Below are 22,583 nucleotides of genomic sequence, written 5' to 3'. Positions count from 1 at the left end.
TTCTTGTTTGTAATTCCGTTTCCTCAGGAGGGAAGTTTTATAGAGGAAAAATCAGTCAGACCAGCTTTGATCTACCGTAAAACTTTCGGGGTTGGCAGGTGTGAAAAACAATGAAAACAAATTATAGAGATTTTAATTAGTTTTTCTACTCAAAACAATTGCTTAATCTGAAAAGTATGAAACAAGTGAGGAACAAAGCAGTTAAAAGGAATTTGAAATCTTAAAACCTTGAAAGTTTAAAAAATCGGTATTACGAAATTTGAAGAAAATAGAGACATTTAATTCAGAAATGCCGAAGGGCTCAATATGTTGAAAACTTCAGCATTTTTTCCAGAAATTCAGAAACTCAGAGATTCAGAAGCTCGAAAGAAATACCCAATCCCGAACATCCAGGATCTTTTTTTCAGCATTTTCAGCATTTCTAGTCCAGATAAATAAATACGAAAATAAGTAAATACCCAGAAAATTATTTACGGAGAACGTTTTAATCTCATTTTCTAAAAACAAAATGACCAAAACGCTATCATGTTCCTGTTTTAAATACTTGGAAGCCAAATTTGACACTTTATAATTTTTCAATTATAATTTTTATAATTCATAATTTTTCAGTAATTGTTATGCTCGTTTTTGTAAACACCTTCCTTCAAATATAACTGAATCTATACATCTTCTGAAATTTTCAAGAATAAGTCTGACTCCATGTTTTTGTTGCACTGACCAAATTCTTTGAACCATTCCCTCTTTTTTCCTAACCTAAAAATAAAAATATAAAACTCCTCACGTTTCAGTTCATTTTTTTAGTTCAACTAATTTCTCTGAATCAAGATCATCAAACCGAAAAAAGAAATTCGGACTCGTTGGAGCTTGATATAAAAACCAAAAGGTGTAGCTCCTACTATACAACTCGTTAGTGAGACCGCCCCATCTTTTTTCATGTGCTTTTTTTATGTACTAAAAATGCTAGTCTAAAATTTATATTCGAAATAAGAAGCTTCCTTTGAACCTGAGAACAAAAAGTGTATTATTCTTATATAGAAACCTGCATCAAGATTCCATGGCATTTTGTTCCCTGACATTTTTAATCGAATAATGGTGAGAATCTAGAAAAAGTTGGAATTGAGCTGGAAGAGAAATTTTGGTTCTAGTCTGAAATAAATTCACAATGATCGAGTTCAGATATTCGCTGCTTCTGTTATGCTTGTGGTAAGTTAACGTAACCACTCTAATAGAAGGTCATCCTATACTTACATCTTGAGCCCGTATATCTAGGTTCCTGTAAGAGAAATCAAAAAGTGGTCAACTGACAAAACACTTCTTTTTGATAACTGTTACAGGTGCCAAGATATATGGGCTCAATGTGCAAGTATAGAATGGCATTCTATTAGAGTGTTTACGGTAGATCATATTTTACTTTTAGATGAGCCTTGCTGTGATATTCCTCAACGGCTTAGTTGTCTGTCGCATGTATCGAGAACGCGAGGGTTTTCATAAAATTTGCATCAACAAAGCTATCGCTAACATTTTCATTGCTTTAGCATTTTTAGTGTGGGCCGCACCATGCTCTTACTTGTAAGCCTGAAAAAAACCAAAAACCGCTTTATTCCCTTGAAAATCCTTTCAGGAACTATCTTTACCTTCCGCACTATTTCAACATATTTTTCGGACAAATCGTTGGCTGGGGCCCTTACTTGATGTCTGGGCCGTTTACTCAAATGTGTTTAGCAGTGAATCGAGCTGTGGCGATTTCTTATCCCTACTGGTTCAACAAACAACACAAGGTACCCTGGACAAATGTCATGTTAGGTGTACTATGGGTTCTCTCGATAGCAATGTCCCTTCCAGCAATGATAGGTAGGAAATGGACTTTAAAAAGTGGTAACCAACAAAATTTCAGATGAATGCAGTTACATCTTCTTCGTCGAGAGTGTTTCCTGGAGTCCAATGGATACATTATGCTCCAGGACACTCTCTGAATACGTTACTAACCTAGTTCTTGTCCTGGCTATTATTTCATTCGGTATCAATGTCTCTAGTATCGTTAAAATTGTAAGATCTGCAATTGGTTTGGGTGCAGTGATGGACCAGAATTTGTCAGAGACTAGGAAGCGGAAAAGAAGGAGGATGTTCATTCAGTGCGTGATTCAAGACTGTACCCATACCACAGATTGTATGCTGAACACATATGTCTACACGTTCTATTCGGCTCAATGGTTTCAATTTGTGTGTGGAGCAGTTTCAGCGTTGACTGTAATCTTGATGGATGGGTAAATCTTATTCAACAAAAATTGAGCTTACAACTTTCAACTTCCTGTCAAAATCTGACCATGAGACGCTGTAGAGCCGGTTTTTGGGCAAGTTCCCGACTATCCCCCTGGGCAATACCCTGTCCAAAAGCNGAATCTGATCAGAAGCCGAGAACTTCTTCAAAGAAATTCTCTCAATTTCACACGAATTATTCCTCATAGAAATCATGATCTATTTCCAGATTCCTCATGTCAGTCTTCCACACCAAATCATCAACGCCTAGCCAAACTCGTGAGATTCCATCCAAATCCCACACAGTCACCAATGGCACATTCCGAAGCCGAGCGGCGAGCAGAGTGTCGGGGACAATTATGACGACTACTCTATAAGAAACGTCACTTTCAATTTGAAACCTTTTTTGTTGTAGTTTCTTTGCATTCTCTTATCAATTTTTCCAAGACAAAAAATTAAAATTAAACCCTCTGATGTAACGATGAATCAACCTTCTTTCTACTGATAAAATTCTTTTTTTTTGATAAATTATTTCTTCTATGTATTCCAAAAGAGCCCTCTTATTCCAAGGAAGAAATGCCATTGTTGCTACCAGCCAGTGTGCGCGCGCACACATAGTCTCCCTCCTTGTGACCCTTGTATTTAGCATCTCAACAGAGCGCAGTTGCATTCCCAAGCGGTTTATTGGGTTTTGTTGTTATTGTTTACTATCCCAACTTAAGGATATCATGTTTCATTTACTCCTACCTACCCCAATAAATTCTCGACACTCAACTTAACAGTTTATAGCAAATTATACCTTCTCTATTTACAAACACCACAATCATATCGATTTTTAGTCTCTCTCTCCAGACTTACGAAACATCACTTTGGCTGAATCATCGTTGTTGTTCAAACACTCTATTTTTAGTTTTTTTTTCTGTTTCTTGTTGTGATTTTGTGTTCTCTTATCGATCGTTTTATCATTTTAACACTTTCAGACCTCTCTCCTCAAAAAATGTCTCACTGGTTCCATCGAAATCCTATAAAGCCTACGGAATTCGTCAAGTTTGAGCTGAAAGGAGTGCTGACCACAGACACTTGCTCCAAGATTTGCGGGTAATTTTTTTACTTTTTTGAAAAAAACAATTGAATCAAAATTAATGTTTTCAGTGAGCTCCGTTTGCGTCGTGATAAATTGGTTGGGCAGTTCAAAAATGCGTCGAACGATCTGGATGAAGTCACTAAGGAATTCAATGAATACTTGCGTCTTTTTGCTGGATTTTTGATTGAGATTCAATCATCGGTTGCAGATTTGTGAGTTTTTTTTTAAATTTAAAATAAATTTTTAAAAAAAACTGACACATTTAATAGAAGGGCTCCCCCCCCCCCTCTCTCTTCTAACTTTGAGCCAATTTTTCTCGGTTCCTTCGGAAAATATCAAAAAATTGTCAACTGATAAACTGTTCATCATATTATCGCCAATATTTGAATAGTTGATAATTTTTTGATATTTTCAGAAAGAACCGAGATAATTGCGCTCAAACTGCACATATAGGATAGGCTTCTATTAGATAGAAGCCCACCTTTAATTTGAGCCCAGTTATCTTAATTACTATAAGAGATATCACAAATCTGCCAACTAATAAAATTTAGGTGATAGTATGATAAATAATTTATCAGTTAAATATTTTTGGTATATTCTGAAAGAACCGAGATAATTGAGCTCAAAGTGCACTTATAGGGTGGGCTTCTATTAGAGGTAATGCGGTACTAGAAATGGTGCATCGTGGTGCCAAAAATTTTTTGGCAAGATCTCAACTATAAAAAATATTGTTCCCAATTTTTCACAAAAAATAAAAACTATTCCAGGGAAAACAAGGATGCTGGAAACAAGAACAGCAAGCTCATCCCCCTAATTCGCTTCAAATGGGGCAACTCAATGCTCCCGCAAACCGCCACCGAAGTCTCTGATACCTGGTTCGAAGCACTCAGCATGATTCAATGCATGGCTATGTGGCTCACAAAACACGCGGCTTCAATGGCTGGAAAGGACGAAGTCAGAGAGTCAGATGCTAAAGAATGTCTTCAGTGTTTGAGACAAGCCGGTGGAATGTTCCAGTACGTCAAGGAAGAATCAGCGAGACTGTCAGGTGCCAATGAAGTTGAAGGATCGGATTTTGACCCGAAAGTTATGGAGACTTATATTCTGACAGCCACCGCGGAAGCCCAGGAAGTGATAGTTGCAAGAGCCATTGAGATGAAACATGACGATGGATTAATATCCTCCCTCTCCGCAGTCACTGCTTCAATTTTCTCTAAAGCCGAACAAAGCCTGAACAATCTTCCAGATGATCAATTTGCAAGATGGAGAAGATATCTTCAACTCAAACATCATTTCTACCTGGCTTACGCTTATGCCTTCCTCGGACAGAAACAGTTATCAGAGGACAAATGCGGAGAAGCTGTGAGAGCTTGTAAGCAAGGAAAAGCTGAATATGAGATTGCCAAGGAGATGGCAGCGATGTATGCCACGGCTACCGGTCCAGGAACAAGAATCAAACCCGAGCAACATCTATTCTTCCGAAGAATCGAGCCACTTTTGAATCGTCATCTGGAGAAGGCAGAGCGAGAGAATGGATTTATCTACCATCAAAAGGTTCCAGATGAGATCCCACAGCTGGATGTAGAAGCCACTTACGGATTAGCCAAGTTGGATTCGTTTAAATATCCGCCACCAGCCGAGATGTGGAACACTGCCGTCTATTCCGCTTTTGATTTGACTAAAGCAAACATGCCAGATTTTACCAAGATTAAGAAGGTAAGGTTATCGATAACATCTTCTTTTGTTGAACATTTATTTTCAGAGCAAATCAAAACTCGACCCAGTCCACGAGGAAAAAATCTACCAGACAGAGAAGGATCCGAGTAATTCCAGTGGATGTGTTATTGCCTAAATCTCACTATTATACAATCTCTGTACAGTAATAATTCTCTCCAACCATGCCCACCACATCCTTATTTGTATGCAATGTTTCCAATTTTAGCCCCAACGCTCTCTATTCTATTTTTTGATGGATGATATATACATAAAATGTACATGTTGTTGACACGAACAGTGACCAAATAAACGGACACGGTCAGAAACGAAACGGCTGAATCAACCGGCCAGGTGTGCCAATAGCCAAAGGGCGGTGCCTTCTGGAGATTTGGAATTTTGGCTAGGAAGATTTCAGTCAGTAGCCATTCGGTCATCCGAGATGGTGAGCACTACTACTTTAGTGTTTCTAATTGTGTCTTCTGGAATTAGTTTGAGTGATGCCAGAGCTTCTGGAAGAGGATGCACACATTCAATTCAGTGTGGACGTGGATTTTTCTGCCAAGAAGGAGCGTGTAGAAAAGATTCATGTTCGAATGACCTACAATGTGATGAGGTTAGTCTTACTGGTGGTATACTGTAATCCAAATTAATGTCTTCCTTGTTTTAGGGTGAAGAATGTCGTCCTGGTAACGTGAATGGACGGCAGAAGTCCGGATGCTTCTTAGCTTTAGCCCCGAAATCTGCCATCGGTGGAACTTCTGAAGATTTCTGCCCTGGGGGTGGAGCTCTAGTTCTGTCACCCACTGGTACTCTAACCATTTGTGATTTGACTGAAGATTGTCCATCGACCCATGTCTGTAATCCAGTCCATGGAGTATGCTGTACAAGTAAGCCTAATTTCTCCAAACTACAGTAATCCTGATTCTTTTCCAGAGCTCCCAACATGCCCAAAAACCAAGAAAACAATGGTCAACTTCATCACCGGCAAGCCAATCATGTGTCAATTCAAACAGGGACGCGTTATGCCTTGCCCTGAAAATGGCTTCTGCGAGACCACCACTGGTTTCTGTTGTGTTCCCGGAGCAGTCGAAGAGCTGGCAACGCCTCCACCAAGACCAGTAGAGAATGAGAGACCGTGGAGAGGACAGCAATGTGCTCCATCAACTGGATGCTCTGGCGGAGCTGCTTGTATTTGTGGTGCCCGTGGAAATTGTATGTGTGAGTGCGCCACTGATTTCGGGTACACCTTGGCATCGGATGGAAAAACGTGTCAAAGAGTTAGAAGACGTTTGAAAGAGAAGTGTAAGACAGATATGGAATGCTCGGCAGCGTTCTCCGAGTGTTCATCAGGAGGATGTAGATGCAAGAGAGGGTTCAAGAGAAACGGTGATGGAGGTTGTGAGCCTATTGGTAGGTTTTGAATGTTGCACATTTCCTTGGTAACTATTTTAACTTTTAGAGTACCGTTGCGTCAACAAAGCTGCTCCATTGAAACGCGACGAGAAGCTAGTGACTTGCTCATTGAAAAACTCTCTTCTCTCGGTCTCCTCGAGTTTTAGAAGCCTCAAAAAATCATCAGGAAATGAAACCGACATCAACGATGAGGAATTCGAACAACTTATGAGAGGAATTCAAAACGGAACCCATAATGATTTTGAAAATGGGCGTGACGATTGCCCAGAAGAGCATTACTGTGTCCCAGTCTTTGATGACGCCGCTAAACCTGGCTATTACAAGGGATTCTGCTGTCCATCACCATCTGAAATCCGGCCAACATGTCCCGTCGGAGAACCCCATGATTCCTCATATCCCCCAGATTACGGATGTAGCAGGTGTCCAGTGGATTATTATTGCCATCGTGATGCAGTCGCCACAGAGAAGACGGTTAGTGATTATATCCTTTATTATAGGATCTATTTATATATAGTTCTCAAACTCCACTCATGCAATAATTACAGATTTGCTGTCCGAAGCCCTGCGTCTCTCTGGAAGACATCTACCACGAAGGCCAGTGTTTTTCAATGGCTTACTACGGAGACAGCTGTCACATCTCATCGCAGTGCGTCTACTCGAAGAGTCCGGATGCGGCTGAGGAGTACGCTGAAGTTGCGAAAATGGAATGTGTCCGGAGTATTTGTTCGTGTCCCGCCGGATTTAGTTATGCTGATGGGCAGTGTAAACGTATCATGTGCTCTATTGGGTTGAGAGGAGAGCCGTCGATTGATAAGTCTGGCCAATTGATCAGATGTGAAAGATCCAGTGATTGTAGTATGGGACACATGTGTGATCCGAACACTCATGTGTGCTGCAAAGGAACGAACAGTGAGTGGGCAGATGGAAGGTTTAGCAGATCTACAATCCAACTCGAGGAGTCCGGTGGTCTATACTTTCATTCTATACCTGCCATAGTTTCTTTAGTAATCAATATTTGTAAGCCAATCAAATTAGATATGATAGTACTCAACAAGATCTACAACATGATATTATTTGGACTACTGTATCTTGTTTATTAACAAAGTTACGAGCCAAAAACCGTCTGAGCTACTCAATAACTGTTTTATGACTTTATAACTTTGTTCACAGACGAGATACAGTATTTCAAATAGTATCATTTTGCAGAACTCTTCAAGGTCTATCATATCTAATTTAGATGGTTCTAAAATATTGATTCTGGAAGAAAATATGGCAGAGCTGCCGAAAAGCCGCCAGAGCCCGGTTTTCAACTGCGCGGGGTTCAAGAAAGGTTTATCCATGAGTACTATTATAGCTCCGGTTTCTCATCGTTTTCTACGTGGCTAACCTCTGACGAGTTTCTGAAATTCAGAGTACAGTCTTCAAAAATCTAAACTTTTCAGGATGTCCAAAAGACTACGTCGAGACTGGTGAGCAATGCACCGATGACAATTGCCGCGGAATCAACGAAATTTGTCATCGCACCAAAAACGGAAAAGCCAAAATATGTTGCACTTATGATGACGTGTCGATGATGGCGATGCGAGATTCTCTGAATACCACGTCTTCTGCTTCTTCATCAGTCTAAACCCCTGTTGTTATTCTCAGACTCCCCAAAAATCCTCCTGTTTTGTTTGTACATGTGTGCTCCTCCTTTTCACGACCACCTCTTTAATAAATCCTTACTTTCGTTGTGTGTGCCATCCTCTGACATTCATCATCTCTTTCTCTTCTTCCTCGACGTCTTCTTTTTGAATGTCTCCATGACGACTGGATTCTGAAGAGTCTGAAAAGGGAGCCCCCACGAAGAAGAGAAAGGGGAAGAAGAGACACAAACACGGATGAATGAGTAATCAGGATGAATAGAGAATGGGATCGTGAGGACGATGGACGACGATTCTGAAAAATGGAGCAAGAGAAGAAGCTCCCCACCATTCCAGAAAAAACGGGGAAGATGAAGTTGTCGTTTTAGTGGGTGGAGATGACCCATTACATACCCATCGCATCCTTTCATCTCCTTCAAAAATATCTTCCGATGTCTTCTTCTACATTTTCTTCATCGTCGTCGTCGTCGTCGTTTGGAGCCGCCCCTGTGGCCGAGAGTGAATAAATTAGAAAAGGAGAAGGATGGGTGTATGTATGTAAGAAGACGAAGGAGAGGGCTTTTCGAATTCTGGAGCTCTTTTTCGCCTTCTCAACTACACACTCGTCGTCATTTAGTGGGTCGGAGAAGAAAATGGAAGAAAAACGGCAAAGAGGGGCAGTGGTAGAAGGAGGAATGAAGTCATCGTTTTAGGAAGAGTAGAAAAAAGCCATCTTTCCAAACTGAAATGATGACAGGATGGAAGACGAAAAAACGCAGTGAATCGCGAAAGCTCTCGGCTTTCAGTTTTTCACTATTTTTTGCCTTCTGCTTTTAGAAGCTTTTCCTTCTTTTCTGAATCTTGTCTGGATTGAAATATTGCAAAAATCAGTCTGATTAGGATTGAGAAATTTTAAGCTTGTCTGAAAAAATGAGCTAGTTATCAGGTCTAAAACTTTTTCTCTGGCGAATACCGTGAAACCTGAAATAGAAGCCCCCCCCCCCTGTCAAGTTTCAGAAAATTGTTCATGACTTCTATGCAAGATATCAAAATTGTGTCTACTGAAAAAAGGCAACTGATATTATGATTATCAATTCATCAGTTGACAACTTTTTTATATCACTGACAGGAATCGAGAAAAATCAGCTCGAACTTGGATGAGTGTGGGGCCTTTTCTATTACAGGTTTCACGGTACTTTGTCTTTCTAAAGTTTAGTGTTGAAACCTAAAAAACTCGAAATTCCAACGCTTTTTCACATGATAATTCGAAATTCCATGATTGTCGTAAGTTATTGTGTATTGTACGTAATGCGTACATCTTACGACATATCTCTGAATTTTCAACTTCCAAAAATCGCATTTTTTGTCTCAATCTAAATTTCTCCAGCTTCATATTTTCAAAAATCGAACTTCCCGCGCTTTTCTATCGAGAAATTCAAACTGTTCGAAAGTTGTCGTAAGATATTGAGTATTGCACGCAGTGCATAAATTCTTGTCCATAATTTAAACACCTCTGACAATTAGAAAATTTTCAGCCAAAGCATTTTGAGGCTTCAAATTCCAGTTTTTTTGAAATTCATGAAAATATTTCTCACAAGTATTTCAATTTTTATAAAAATTTACTATGACATTCTGAGAGTTCAGTTTCTCCCTAGGTGGAAAAATTTTGAGACAGTTACTTGATCCTACGCTCCGCCCCTTTTCACTTATCCCTCGAATCCATAGGAGCCCTCCTGAAGTCTCCCGACAACAAAATCTCATCTTCTTCATCTTCATCATCCTTTAAAATTCGTTTGAGACCTGTTGGATGTATTGAGAGTCAAGGAGCATCCCCCTGGAGCTCAGGAGCCCGTGGCGTCTCCATCTCCTGCGTCTCCATTTCTTCATCTTTCTTCAAAACTTATGTTGTAAACCGACTGACGCTTCTTCTTCTTCTTCTTCTTGTCTCTTAGAACGGACGCTTTCTGGAGGCGATGTGTTTATGAGAAGAAGAAGAAGAAGAAGAGAAGACGCGCTTCTCCACTCGAGCTTCTTCTTCTTCATCTTTACTTCTGCCACATAGCAACCAGAGAGCTTCTTTTTTCTCCTTCAGCTAGAAAGAAGAAAAAACGAAGGGCGGAGCACTTCTTCTCGAAAATCTTCTTTTTGGTCACCTGAGAGCTTCTTCGAGAGGCAAGAGTCTTTCAATGAATCCTATACTTTTGGGAGTTGGAAGAAGAAGACGTAACTTATTTTCTTTTTTTACGACCACTTCTATATTTTTCGACTAGACGACTCTGGAGAGGAAAGTTGGAAGGTACGGTAGGTCTGTAATGTAAGTAGGATCCACCGAATGATATCATAGTGGTAGAAAAGAGGTTACGGTAGGTCTGGTAAAGCTCTGGTAAAGCAAAAAAAAAATGATATCATGAGAAGCCCTAGTCTTGAGTATTTCTAAAAGTTTGTTTGAAGGTCATTTGAATCTTGACTTCAGGAAAAACAACAGGTGTCCAGGTAATATTAGTTGGGCAACAGAATTCAATACATTAGGATCTTTGAATTCAAGATCACACGAGGTCCTTTGAGTCTATTGTATTTTAGATTTGGGATCCCAGGATCTAGAATCTAGGATTCCAGAATCTGAGATCGCATGATCTAAGCTCTAGAAACTCAGGATCTAAGATCCCAGTATCTAAGATTCCAGGATCTAAGATCCCAGGATCTAGGACCTAGATCCTAAGACCTAGTACCTAGGACCTAGAATCTAGAAACTCTAGGAGCAAGCACAAGGATCTGGGAGCTCTAGAATCTATGATCCTGATATTCAGAAATCTGAGGATCTGAGGACCTGGATCATTGATTCCGGATTTCAAAAACCTATTATTACCGATTTTGGAATTCTCAGAATCCAGATTACCATACTTCCTCCAATAGAAGCCCACCTAAACGTTGAGTTCAGTTATCTCGATTCCTGTGAGAGATATCAACAATTTGTCAACTAAAAAATTATTTATCATGTTGTAACCAATATTTTATCAAATGACATTTTTTTGATATCTCTGACAGGAAACAAGAAACGGGCTGATATTGAAGGAACTGGAAGTGGAGCCTTTAAATCCCACTTCCACCAAAATCCATGAAATTGGAAATCTGCTATTTTCTAATTATTGGTTTATCAAGTTTCTCAATTTCACATATTTTGACATTTACCATCTCCAATCCTACCCCCTCCATCTCTAATATGATTTTTCCGCCTTCTAGAACTTTTCCTCTTCTCCAGAATCCCCTTGGTCTCCTTATTTTTAGACATCATCGCCCAGCACTGCCAAGCTGCTGCCGTGTCTCTTTTTTCCCCTTTCTTTCAAAAAAAAATTCCCGTCCGTCTGATAACACTTCTGATAGAAGAAGAAAAAAAGGAAGACCGCTTCTTCTTCTTCTTCTCATCTCATCATGCCCAAAATTTAAAAAAAAAGAGGCGCTCTTCTTTCTTCCACGGGACACACAGGCACAGCGAGTGTTCTTCGTGAAAATGATAACAAAAATAGAGCTATCAGTCTTCACTTTTCTCTTTTTCCTGAATCAGAAGACACCATGCCACGTCATCGTGCTAGTCAAGTTTTACCTGAAGCGTCAGTGTTTGTGTGGGGTGATAAGAATGGCTCTCCTCGTTTCTCTATTCTTCTTTTTTTCTGGTAGAAGTTGTGAGCAAACAATTGCTCTTTTCTCCTACCTGTGTGTTGGGCGAGGAGCCCCTTCACTTCTATCCAAACGTTCGTCTATCTTTTTCACTAATTTCTATCATTTACCTCTGTGTGTGTGTGTTTACTCTGGAAGTATTCCACTCATTTTGAAATCGAGTTATCGAGTTGATTCTCCATTTTGACCGTTTTCAAAAGCCTAGAACTCGATTGTCAAGTTTCGGATTTCTTTGGAAATTTTGGAGGGTGTAAAATAGATCTCGACTGAAAAGTTTGCAATAAACGAATCTTTCAAAAGTTCCCAGTTTTTCAGCTATTCGCCGATTTCTCAAAGACCACATTTTCAGTACAAAAACGGGTCAAAAGGTGTGTCATTCAGAAATCGGAAAAAAAGAATTTCCAAAAAATTTTAAGAACGCAAAGATTCTAATCTAAATCTGTTTTAGACCCTCCAAAATTTTCAAAGTGATTGGAAACCTGACAACCGAGCTCCAGACTTCCGAAAATGGCCAATGTGGCCGAAAAGTTGACCGTTACTGTAGATGTAGGGTGATAAATCATCTAGAGCTTTTGTAATCTTCAAGCCTTTCCACTTAATATTTTCTAGTTAATTTTCTAAAACTACAGTATCCCAAAACCACCCAGTGCACTACAATTTTGCATTTTGTATCATTCTGTCAAAAAATGTTCCTATAAATTGAAAATCGGACTACAAATGCAATCAGAACCAAAAAAAAAGAGCCTCTAGAATCCAATATCTCAAATGAGGAAAATCTCCAAAAATAAAGACAATCTAAAATGACGGAAGTAGGTGCACACACAAAGGTGAAGGTTTTGCAAAGAAGAGAAACGCCGAATGACGTGCTCTTATCAAATACCCGTTTTCCGTTTCTTCTCCTTTCTCTATTCCAATTGACCAACACGGAGCCATCATCTGTGCGCCGGTGCCACGTCTTGCGGCGATCGGACAAGATGAAGGCATTCGGAGAAGAATAAGGAAAGGAGATTCTGAGAAGGAGAAGAGAGAAGGCCACTGTCAGGGGCGCCAGATGGCTTCTTTCCGCTGGAGAGGAGATTTCGGGTCAAGATCGAATTTCGCCATTTCGAAGATGAAGAATTTGAAGAAGACGACGTCTTCTGAATTGATCTTCTGAATCTCCCTCCCTCTGAAAAAAAAAGAAAGACGAGAAGAAAGGAGATAAACGGCTCGGGCTCTCCAGCGACTCCCCCTATAATCTTCTCATAATACTTTGTGAGCTTCTTCTCCTTCTTTTACTTCTTCCTTTTCTTCTTTTTTTGGTCGTCTTTTTGGTATTCTTCCCCGTCACGTCTTCTGGAGTCAAGATATTCTGGAGACTCTTTTCTCCTCCTCCCTGACAAACATATGTATTGTCTTTTGCCTTCTCCAGTTGTCAAAACGTATCTCATTCCTACATACTCTTTTTCTTTTCCATATGTAGTGTCTCCAAGAGTGTGTTCTTCTGTATACTGTCCGAAAATATGGTCTCCTTCTTCTTCTTTTTCTTCTTCTTGTCTCCTTTTCCTCGCCTTCCATAGACGACGTCGTCGTCCATCGTCTAGATGAAGAAGGATGATGGAAAAGGAGAGAAACAAGAAGACATGTGTCAAGATGGTCTTCTTGGTGGGATGTAGTAGAAGAAGACGTCGACACTGCAAGGATGATGATGTGACCTCCTTCAGTCTCTTTTCACAGGCTATCTAGATTCTTGAAGAAGGAAAAGAACAAGAGGAACGCAAGGATTCTTATATTCCTAATGGGGTGTGAGATTGTGGTGGTTGGCTAGTGTAGTGCTCGAGAAAATTCTTATGTTCTGTGGATTACTGTAGGTCGTTGAATTTTTCGGATTTTAGAATTTTCTAGATTCCGTTGCCATCGGATCTAGGCCAAAAATGTTGCGATATCTGTCTGTGTGTTTGCTAGTCCGGGTGTCCTAGGTATACGGTACTCTTAAATTTTGGGTTATCAAAATTCAGAATATCCATATAAGTAATTTTATGAATTCTTGAAATTTTCAAATTCTAAAAATTGAAGTTCCCAATACCAATACTTCATGAGGAATTATTGAAATTTCCTGAAATCTATTTCTAGAACTTTCCTCAGATCTTTCTGTCCGAATGACTAATTTTATTGCTAATCCTGGATATACAGTAATCCCAGACTCCTTCAATAGCATCTTTAAGTAGATTCAACCTGATGTCCTAGGTAAGCCCACCACCTTCTGCGACAAGCCAAGAGTTTGCCACCAAACGACTTCAGTTTCCTACTGTACAGTCCGACCCCAAATTCCATCCACTTCTCAAAAGCTCACTCAGAGGACACAAAGACCCACAATGAGTAAAGTGAGAACAGCTCCGGGGCCGAGCCTCCGTGAGCTCGTGTGCACCTTCCACACAACCGTGTTGTTTGTCGTGCGTTGTGCTGTCGTCGAATCGGAGTGGAGTCCTCTCTCCTCTTCTCTTCTACGCGAGACCCCCCACCCGATCAGTGTGCTGACGGAGCTCCTCCACTCGGAATCACATACACAGAACGATTTCTTCTTCTCTTCTACACTTCTTCGCCTCTCTTCCACCGCCACTCCATCTGTTTATTCACCTTTATGTGTCACTGTCAGCACAGAGACCTACAGCCGCCCCGACGCACACACAAGCCCATAGACGAGCCTTCAGAACACTCCTCATCCTCATTCCACGTCTTCTAAATCTTCCGAATCATTTGACATCGACGACGATGAACCCTTTTTGGAGACTCGTCTTCTTCTTTTTTTTTTGTGGTGCGCCCCTGTCTCCGTCAAGTTTAATGTCTCTTTGTCTGGGAGACACCAGAATGTTGTCAACAAAAACGGCCGGGGCACCCAGAGGCCTCATCTCTTTCGGGGTGTGCTCCAGAATCTGCGTTGAGCATCTTCTTGTCTTCTGGAGTCTCCGGGGGGATGCGTTTGCCTTCTTCTTCTTCTTTCCACGTCTTCAGTTTCTGGTTTCCCATCTAATCCCCCACCACGCCTCTTCAGAAGAAGATGGAAAAAAGAAGACGTGCTCCTCCTTCTTATGACAACGTCTTCTGAATCGTTGTTATCATCATAACACCGCCCGGATATCAATATGTTTTCGTGAAGAGCTCTCATTCAGATGATTCTATGTACGAAGAGGCGAGAAGTGAGAATCCCTTGAATAGAAGGCGATTAGCGAGGAGATTGACGTCTTCTCACTTCTTTTCTCTTCTATTCTGAATTTGCTGCTTTTTTTTAGAAGTCTTTTGAAGTCGACGTCTACTGAAAGGCTGATATACCGTATTCCATCCTGTGTGCCAATCCAAACCTTAAACTTCGACCTCAATTATTTCGATTCCTGTGAGAGACATCAAACGTTTGTCAACTGATAAAATGTTTGTTATAACATCAGTAATATTTTATCAGTTAACAGATTTTTGATATCTTTCATAGCGTCCGAGATAATTGAGCTCAAATGCACGCATAGGGTGGGCGCCACATCATACCAAATGTTCGAATCCGCCACCATATACATACTTTCAAAGGTCAATTATCTCGATTTCTGTGACAGATATCAAAAAATTATCAACTGATAAATTCGTTATCATTATATCACCAATATTTTATCAGTTGACAAAATTTTGATATCTCCCCCAGTTACCGAGATATACGGGATCCAAGTTGAAGGAAATGCGGCATACAGTAACCTAGCAATTTTCGAACGTATTCTTTCCCATTTTGGCACTTTTAACAACCCGGAACTTCTAGGAATACTGTATTTGAGATCCAAAAAAACCATCATCCTCTTTGTCCCCTTTTTTTCGTAATACATTCATCTCTTCTTTTTTTTGAAACAAAACGTCTTTTCCTTCTTCCTCCTAGTTTTCTTTTCCTCCCAAAAAAAGTATCCAGAAGAAAAAAGGCAACCTTTACTGTCTTCTTCTTCTTTTTCGCCCTTTCTCGTCATCGACGACTTCTGTACCGTATCGTTCCCGAGAATCTTCGAGAAGACCGAACAATGAAGAATAAGAAGAAGAGGCAGAAGATGATGATGAGGAAAACGGCGATGGGTGGAAGAGCCAATCGGTCTACACAGTGATGGAATGTTTATTTTGCTCTCCTGCGAGACGCGACGAGCTGCAAGAAGAATGAAGAAGAAGAAGAAGACGGGGAAGATGGTGGAAGAATAAGAAGAAGAAGTTGACTTTCTTCTTCTCGGCGGGAACACACACCGGCTCTTGTGGGAGAGCTTGTCCGCCCGCGCGGGGTTGTGGCTCAGCCCCAAAACTCTTTCTCTCTGTGTATTCTATTCCACTCTTCACAAAGACACTTGAGACGTAGATGCTCTGTAGATGCTTCTTCTAAAATGCCTTCTCATCTTCATCCGTATTTACTGTATCTCGAACGATGATTCTTCTCCATCTTCGAAATGACGAATCATGCTGTTATCATATCAGTACGCGTCTTGGTCTTGTATTCCCCTTCCCGAGGAGGACGGAGGCATCAGAAGTCTGTATGTATCAATCAATCGATTGCGAAAACGCAACGCGCTCTCTATCTGTCGTGCTGCACACTGGCGCCATCTCCCCCTCCGATTTGAATATATGGATGTATCGGAATGTGTGTGTGTATGTGCCATGCCACAACCATCGTCAACATTCATATTCATTCATCTGGTCACCACCCCAGCAACCTCACTATTGAAATGTCTTTGTGAATGTGTGGTGGTGGCCCAGTTTTTGTGTGCATATGGAGGTGTTGCGTAGCTGGCTGTGTGAGGGGTGTCAGATTAGGCACCAGTGGTAGTGCGCACTACTGTCAGTCTTCAGACCACTCTTCTAGGAGATCGATCTTCTGGTACTTTTCACCGTCCAATATTTCAGTTCCATGTAGATCAAATTTTTCTAGAAAGTTCTATTAGCTTTAATGCGCATTGCGGGCGAAAACTCGGTGGGCGGAGCTTAAGACCCAAATCCTTAAAGGCGCATTTAAAGGTGCATGTATTTTGTAATGATTTTCCTGCCTATTTTTCGATGAATTTCATTGATTTTGAACTGTTTTACCTACAAAAAATTCGAAAACCCGCAAAAAAACTGCTTGTAAACAATGAACAAATTTTCCGATTTCTATTAATTTCTGGCCTTTTTTTTCGATTTTTCAATCATTTTCACTGTTTTTGTGCAATTTTTCGCGACTCTTCGAAATTTTATAAAGAATAATAAGCTCAAAATCGATGAAATAGCTCCTTTGAATGCGCCTTTAAGCATTTTGGACCTAAGCTCCGCCCACTCTCGAATTTTCGGTTGCACCGCGCAACGAGACCTTGATATATTCTTTGTTTCCCCCCTAGTAACGAACACACAGATCTTGATGTCCTAGGAGCAGTCATCTAGATAACCTTATCTAGATTCTGGAGACCCCTCAGAATCAGAATTCTGTACGTCTTCATACTACTTAGAATTTCGTGTCTCTATAACTCGAATTGACTTCTCCCAAAACTATTACGGTATTTGCCCTTCGTACCTCCATCCTCTTCTATCCCTCGCCGTCGTGTAAACATACCAACGCTATACCGACCCGACTAATTTGCTCAACCCATTCTCTTTTTCATTGACCGTAGACGTCTCTATCTACCGCTGCTAGTCTCGTCGGGTACTCAACTCCGAGCGAGGCGACATTTCGACAGTCACCCTTCGTCGTCAGTGTCGACGTCGACCATCAGGCAATGTTGCTTTCACATATACTCACTTCCTCTCTCTCTCTCTCTCTTCCCGAAAGAAACACAAAAGCCAACGGCGACCGCGATCACTCTCTCTCCACTCCCTCGTGCCTCTCCAGGAGGACCGCCTCCACTGTCTTCTTCTTCTTCTTTTCCCTCCTGGGTGTTTTTGCTTCCTTTCCTCTTCTTCTTCTTCTCCATCGGATCGCCGACGTCCCAGCTTGTAGCATCGACCCTCACCGAGAGCGCGCTCCGTTGTGTCCATCACTTCTCGGACCGCTCTGCGTCTACGTCTCTCTCGCCCGATTGCGCTTCCATCGCCATCGTCATCAAACCGTCGTCGTCGTCGTGGTCTCCTTGGAAGAAGAAGAGGGCACTGTGTGCAGTTCGTCTTCTCTTTGTGCCCCTGTGGTCTCTTTTTGTGTGGTGTATCAGTATTTGTGTCTATCGGAGGGCTCGGTACCCGCCGCTCTTCTTCTTCTCTTCAGGAGACGGCTGCTGCCAACAGACGCAGCCGTCAGATGCGTCAGATGTCTCCTCCGGTTTCCATTCTTCTTCTTTTCCATCTTCTTCTTACTCTTCTTCTTCTGCAAGTTGTGATCTTCATCTTCATCACGTCAATACTTCTTCTTCTTCATGATCACCCTCTCTCACTTTTGCTCTTTCCACTACTGATAAGAATTTCTGTTTCTGTAGGCGGATTTTCTGTTTCTGTAGGCATTTAGAATTTTAAGAAGAAGAAGAATAGCAGGAACATTCAGAGTCTGAATTTCAGACACCAATGGCTAAATACACACACACACACACACACATGTTTCTATGTTGTATTGCTATCTATTTTTTTTGTTATTTTCCTCTCTATGATTGACTTCTGAACAGTTCGAAAAGCTCGAGTTTTTCATCTTAACAATCTGATTTTTTATTTAATTTTTTCCAACTTCAGCAAGCTTTTTCGTGGTGGAGCTCAATTTAGTAATTGTATACATGCGTCTTTAATACAGTAGTCACTATGCTTTTCTGTCGGTTGTTGAGCGTTTTTTTTTGTTACAGTTCAGCTGAAATTCGCTACGAATTGTTTAAATTTCAGTATTTTAAATTGAAATTTTCAATTTATCTATTTCTTCAACTTTTCGTCGCCTCAAAATACAAATTTCACCCGTTTTTTTATCGTAACTTCTTCATCCGGTCGAAACCATTTTACCCTTTCGAGCTATGCGCCTTTAATACAGTAATCACTCGCTTTTTTTCTGTCGATTTTCCAACATTTTTTTCCAGGTGATTTCTCGTGGAAATTCAGAATCCAGAAAATCCAACACTGCAAAAATTTTCAAAATTCATCTGAAGTGTGTGTGTGTATATGTGTATCGTTTTTTTTCCGTTTCGCAATTCTCTGTGCGGCTCATAAAACCTCGTCAACCTCCTCCGAGGGCGACGGCCACTTTCTCTCTTCTTCTCCCCCCATCATCATCATCATCACCTCGTTATCAATTTTTTCCTTCTTCTTCTTCTTCCTCTTTACTTTTCGTCTTCTCCTCCGGAGCATTCGTTCATCTGCACCTAACGTCATGTTCATCTATTTTTTGTTTCCAGACACTTCATCGTTGCTTCCAAACTCCACGAGACTCGTCGTGTGATCGTCAACACCAGGTAAGAGCGCCGAGAGCTTCAAGACGTTGAAGAAGACAGGCGCCGCAAATACCTATCTGTCTTGCTGCTCCTACGGGTAGATATTCTTCGTCGCCCTTCCACGACAGCAAAAAAAGTCGACGCCGCGCAACCGAATCAACATTGCAGCAGCACACTGTCACTGTGCAAACTGAAGGGGCAGCAATAGCACAGCAAAAGAAAGAAATCTAGGGGAGCTCTCAACAACTATCCATCTTCCAGATCACCTGATGAGCATCGGCGGAGAGGACAACGAGATTATACTGAACGCAAGTCTGTCGAATTCGCCCGACCGTTCGGAAGCGGAGAGTAGTCGAGCGCGTCTCGAGAGAATTTTAGGTGAGAACTGGCTGAAATTTAACGAATTTTATGGAATTATGAATGATTTCAGCCACAATGAGTGCCAACGCAGTGAAAAGTGGCATCGAGGATATTGCCGCGAGGCTGAAACAAAACGGAAACCCATCCGCCGCCAACAAATCTAACGGCTCCTCACATTCTACCGATCCAACCACAATCTCCAACCACACACCATCTATGCAACTGAGTTGTGTTGAGTGTGGAGTGACGAAAGCTAACTCTGAAGAAATGGAAATCCACATCAAAACCGAACATCTCAATTGGCTTCCCTTCCAATGCCCCATGTGTCTTGCAGAACGCGCTTCAGACTCTCAAATGCGCGAACATCTTCACTCTTCGCATCAGAAGAACATGAGCAAATTCATCTACGTGGATAATGTGACAGCGAAACGAAAATTGCAAGTTCTAATGGATAAAGCGTTCTCGTTGAACGTCACCAAACGAGTGAATGCGAACAGCTCGCTCCCATCTTCTTCAACTGCCACGTCACCATACTCTCCACCGAATTTCCGTTCTGCACACTCTTCTGGAAGAAACACGTCTACATCGAACGGCAGTGTCGCTTCATCTTCGGCTACTGCTACTGCACAAGCTGCCGCCACCGCCATTGTAAATCATCACAAGGAGAAGGAGAAACAGAACGCTCAAGTTGCTGCAGATTTCTTCAAATTGTTAGAATTCCAAGGGATGAACAACGGAGCCGCGGAGGAGCCGAAGCCACAGACGCCTTCATCGTCTTCTAGAACGACTAGTGGAAGAAAGCGGCCGTATGTGCCGACGTCAGCGACAGAGGCGATTACAACAATGGAGCTGTCGGAGCCATCGAATGCCGATGCTTTCCTGGCGACGTTGAACTCGCTGAGCCATGCACAGACTCCAGAAAACGAGGAGAACGATAAGCGTAAGTCATTATTTTGGTAGAAAAATTGGAAGGTCCCACGACTACATTGACCTAAAAATATTGTTATTGTTACTGCGTTTTGTCGGTTTTTCTGTGATTTTTCTCCAGAAAAGTCGTACTAGTATCACGAAAATTGAGATAAAAACTCTATTATCGTTGTAGGTACCTCAATTTTTCAAGTTATCGAAAATCATTTTTCCTAGTTTCAGCTTCGTTCTCCCTCGATGACCTCAACATTGACAGCACCTCCACATTGGCAACACTCTTCGGAGGAGGCACCAAGAAAATGAAGTACGAAGAAACAGAAGGTGCAGCTGATTCCATGGAGGACGTTCTCGATTCCCTGAACCCCATTTCGGTTCTTGACAACGTTGCCGCTCTCTTCGGATCCACTCCTGATAGAACGATGGAGACTGAAACCACAAAGAAGACGTCGAGCATTTCCAAGAAGCGAGTTCTGGGAGAGTGCTCCAAGTGCCAGAAGCCAGTGACCGCCGGTGCTCGTCAAATGCACATGTTCTTCCATTTGGCGAAAGACGAAATGATCTTCCGGTTCCGGTGCAAACACGACGGATGCGCTGTGGAGCACTATCGTAAGGATCAGATGGAGAATCATCAGTCGAAGGCTCACGGGCGGATTGACCCGGATATGATGGAGGATCGATCGCTGGAACTGTTCCAGAAGTGTCAGGTACGCCCGGTTTTAATAGCATTTTTCACTCACACCAAACATTCACCGATTTTCATTTTGTCAATGTTGTCAAACTTTATATATTTGTGTCGTAACTAGATCGTAGCACATTTCAGGAGATAGCAGATGTTTCAGATTTATAATTTTCTTTCAATATTCATAATAGCTTTATTAAAAATTCCACTAATTAGATATTGTAACTGTGTAGCGCCAAGAAGGACCTCACCACAAAAATCAAGTGTTCAGGAACTAAACCACGAGCTTTTCGTTGCCCACCGCCACGGAGGAGGACACCATCGTTCTAGCCCGCATCAGTGGTCGGGTGGCTCGGCTGACATGGCCGGCTACCAGGTTGGTGTTGTTTGGTGATGGTCCCCATTCTACTATCCTTCTATTTTTTATCCCCAACTGGCTAATCTAACTATGTGGTATCTAACGTGGCATGTGCATGCATTGTGGTTGTTATAAACATCTTGGCTCTTACAGTAACCCTGTTCACCCCCACCAACACTTTTTTCCGAAAAAACTAAAAAATTTTCCCCAAAATACTACTAACCGAGTGAAAACCGAAGTGCCCGGGTTTTTCAGGATCTCTCCATGGAGCTCCTTGGCACCAAAAGTGGGTCAATTCCCGGACCAACCGCTGCGAAAGCCGAAATCGTCTACGCCGCTCAACAAGCCGCCAACGCTCAACGGGTAAGATCCAGAAGCGGTGTGCCAGCTGCCACGTCACCATCGTCATCAGATGAAGCATCTATTCTTGCCGTGTGATCTTTTTTCCCCATTGATCTGCCTTACCTATTATTTTTCTTCTAATATACTTTTTGCCTGAGTGTGATTTCTTCCTTTCAAAGTCCTCCCCATCCCCCTATCCCCAAATTTTTCTCATATTTTTTCCTTCTTCGTCCACCTCTTTCTGTTTTTTCAGATTGCTCAAAAAGCGAAAGCACTTGCTGCAGGATCATCCGCTTCTACTGCTCCAGGCTCCACTACTTCAAACGGTACAGATTTCAAAATAACCATTGGCCCTTTGCTGTCATCTCCACCACTAAGCATGACGTCGTCTAACGATGACGATGAGAACTTGTAGTAGTCGTGGTTGTAGTAGTACAGTGTTCAGTAGTAATGTGTGTGCGTGCGCGCCAGCCGTTTCCTCGGATTTGAAATTTGACAAAAAAGACAAAAAACGGGTAACTTGATAGCGTGTCAAGTGTTTGGTGGTTGTAGTAAAAATTCTAGGTTCTATATAACTAACTATATACGTCCTCATATTTCTCATTCCTTCCTTCATCTCCTCCACTTCTCATTTGTCCTTCTGTTTGTCACGTTGTTGTTCCATATATATGTCCAGAATATTCCAAAAACGAAGAAACGGCGGCACGTATCCGTATCATCCACTACTTCCGCTATTTTTTGGTACCATTTTTCTATATTGTGTCGTGTTTGATCTTCCGNGTTACCCTCTGTGTTG

At 41.6% G+C, this 22,583-nt stretch overlaps 5 protein-coding genes across 5 annotated transcripts in view; 4 read left to right on the top strand and 1 right to left on the bottom strand.

The window, feature by feature from the left end:
- Positions 1–1,162: 1,162 nt before the first annotated feature.
- CBG00769 lies at positions 1,163–2,633 on the top strand (the record flags this gene model as incomplete). The annotated part of the gene is made up of 4 exons (XM_002635332.1): positions 1,163–1,203; positions 1,622–1,851; positions 1,895–2,264; positions 2,486–2,633. The coding sequence occupies 4 exons, from the start codon at positions 1,163–1,165 to the stop codon at positions 2,631–2,633; spliced, it is 789 nt and encodes a 262-aa protein (XP_002635378.1).
- CBG00768 lies at positions 1,418–5,177 on the top strand (the record flags this gene model as incomplete). The annotated part of the gene is made up of 5 exons (XM_002635331.1): positions 1,418–1,569; positions 3,247–3,354; positions 3,409–3,552; positions 4,108–5,056; positions 5,103–5,177. Coding segments are annotated over 5 exons (1,428 nt in total), but the record flags the coding sequence as incomplete, so codon positions are not given.
- Positions 5,178–5,495: 318 nt separating this feature from the next.
- On the top strand, positions 5,496–8,096 carry CBG00767 (the record flags this gene model as incomplete). The annotated part of the gene is made up of 6 exons (XM_002635330.2): positions 5,496–5,669; positions 5,724–5,943; positions 5,990–6,466; positions 6,516–6,940; positions 7,015–7,378; positions 7,912–8,096. 6 exons carry the CDS (start codon positions 5,496–5,498, stop codon positions 8,094–8,096), a joined length of 1,845 nt encoding a protein of 614 aa, XP_002635376.2.
- A 6,002-nt stretch (positions 8,097–14,098) lies between these two features.
- On the bottom strand, positions 14,099–14,654 carry CBG26911 (the record flags this gene model as incomplete). The annotated part of the gene is made up of 2 exons (XM_045236618.1): positions 14,099–14,348; positions 14,608–14,654. The coding sequence occupies 2 exons, from the start codon at positions 14,652–14,654 to the stop codon at positions 14,099–14,101; spliced, it is 297 nt and encodes a 98-aa protein (XP_045097957.1).
- Positions 14,655–19,390: 4,736 nt separating this feature from the next.
- CBG00762 overlaps positions 19,391–22,583 on the top strand; it is a gene marked incomplete at both ends in the record, with an annotated part of 6,773 nt that continues 3,580 nt past the window's right edge. Inside the window, 6 exons of the mRNA XM_045236617.1 lie at positions 19,391–19,499; positions 19,552–20,421; positions 20,631–21,112; positions 21,359–21,463; positions 21,701–21,808; positions 22,041–22,113. Of these exons, the coding sequence (XP_045091657.1) occupies positions 19,391–19,499; positions 19,552–20,421; positions 20,631–21,112; positions 21,359–21,463; positions 21,701–21,808; positions 22,041–22,113 (1,747 nt within the window). The remainder of the gene's footprint in view (positions 19,500–19,551; positions 20,422–20,630; positions 21,113–21,358; positions 21,464–21,700; positions 21,809–22,040; positions 22,114–22,583) is intronic.

Source organism: Caenorhabditis briggsae, assembly GCF_000004555.2.
Source record: "Caenorhabditis briggsae complete genome, chrV, whole genome shotgun sequence".
NCBI classification, from domain to species: Eukaryota; Metazoa; Nematoda; class Chromadorea; order Rhabditida; family Rhabditidae; genus Caenorhabditis; species Caenorhabditis briggsae.
The sequence above is the reverse complement of the archived record's forward strand: the minus strand, read 5'-3'. Positions and strand labels throughout refer to the sequence as shown.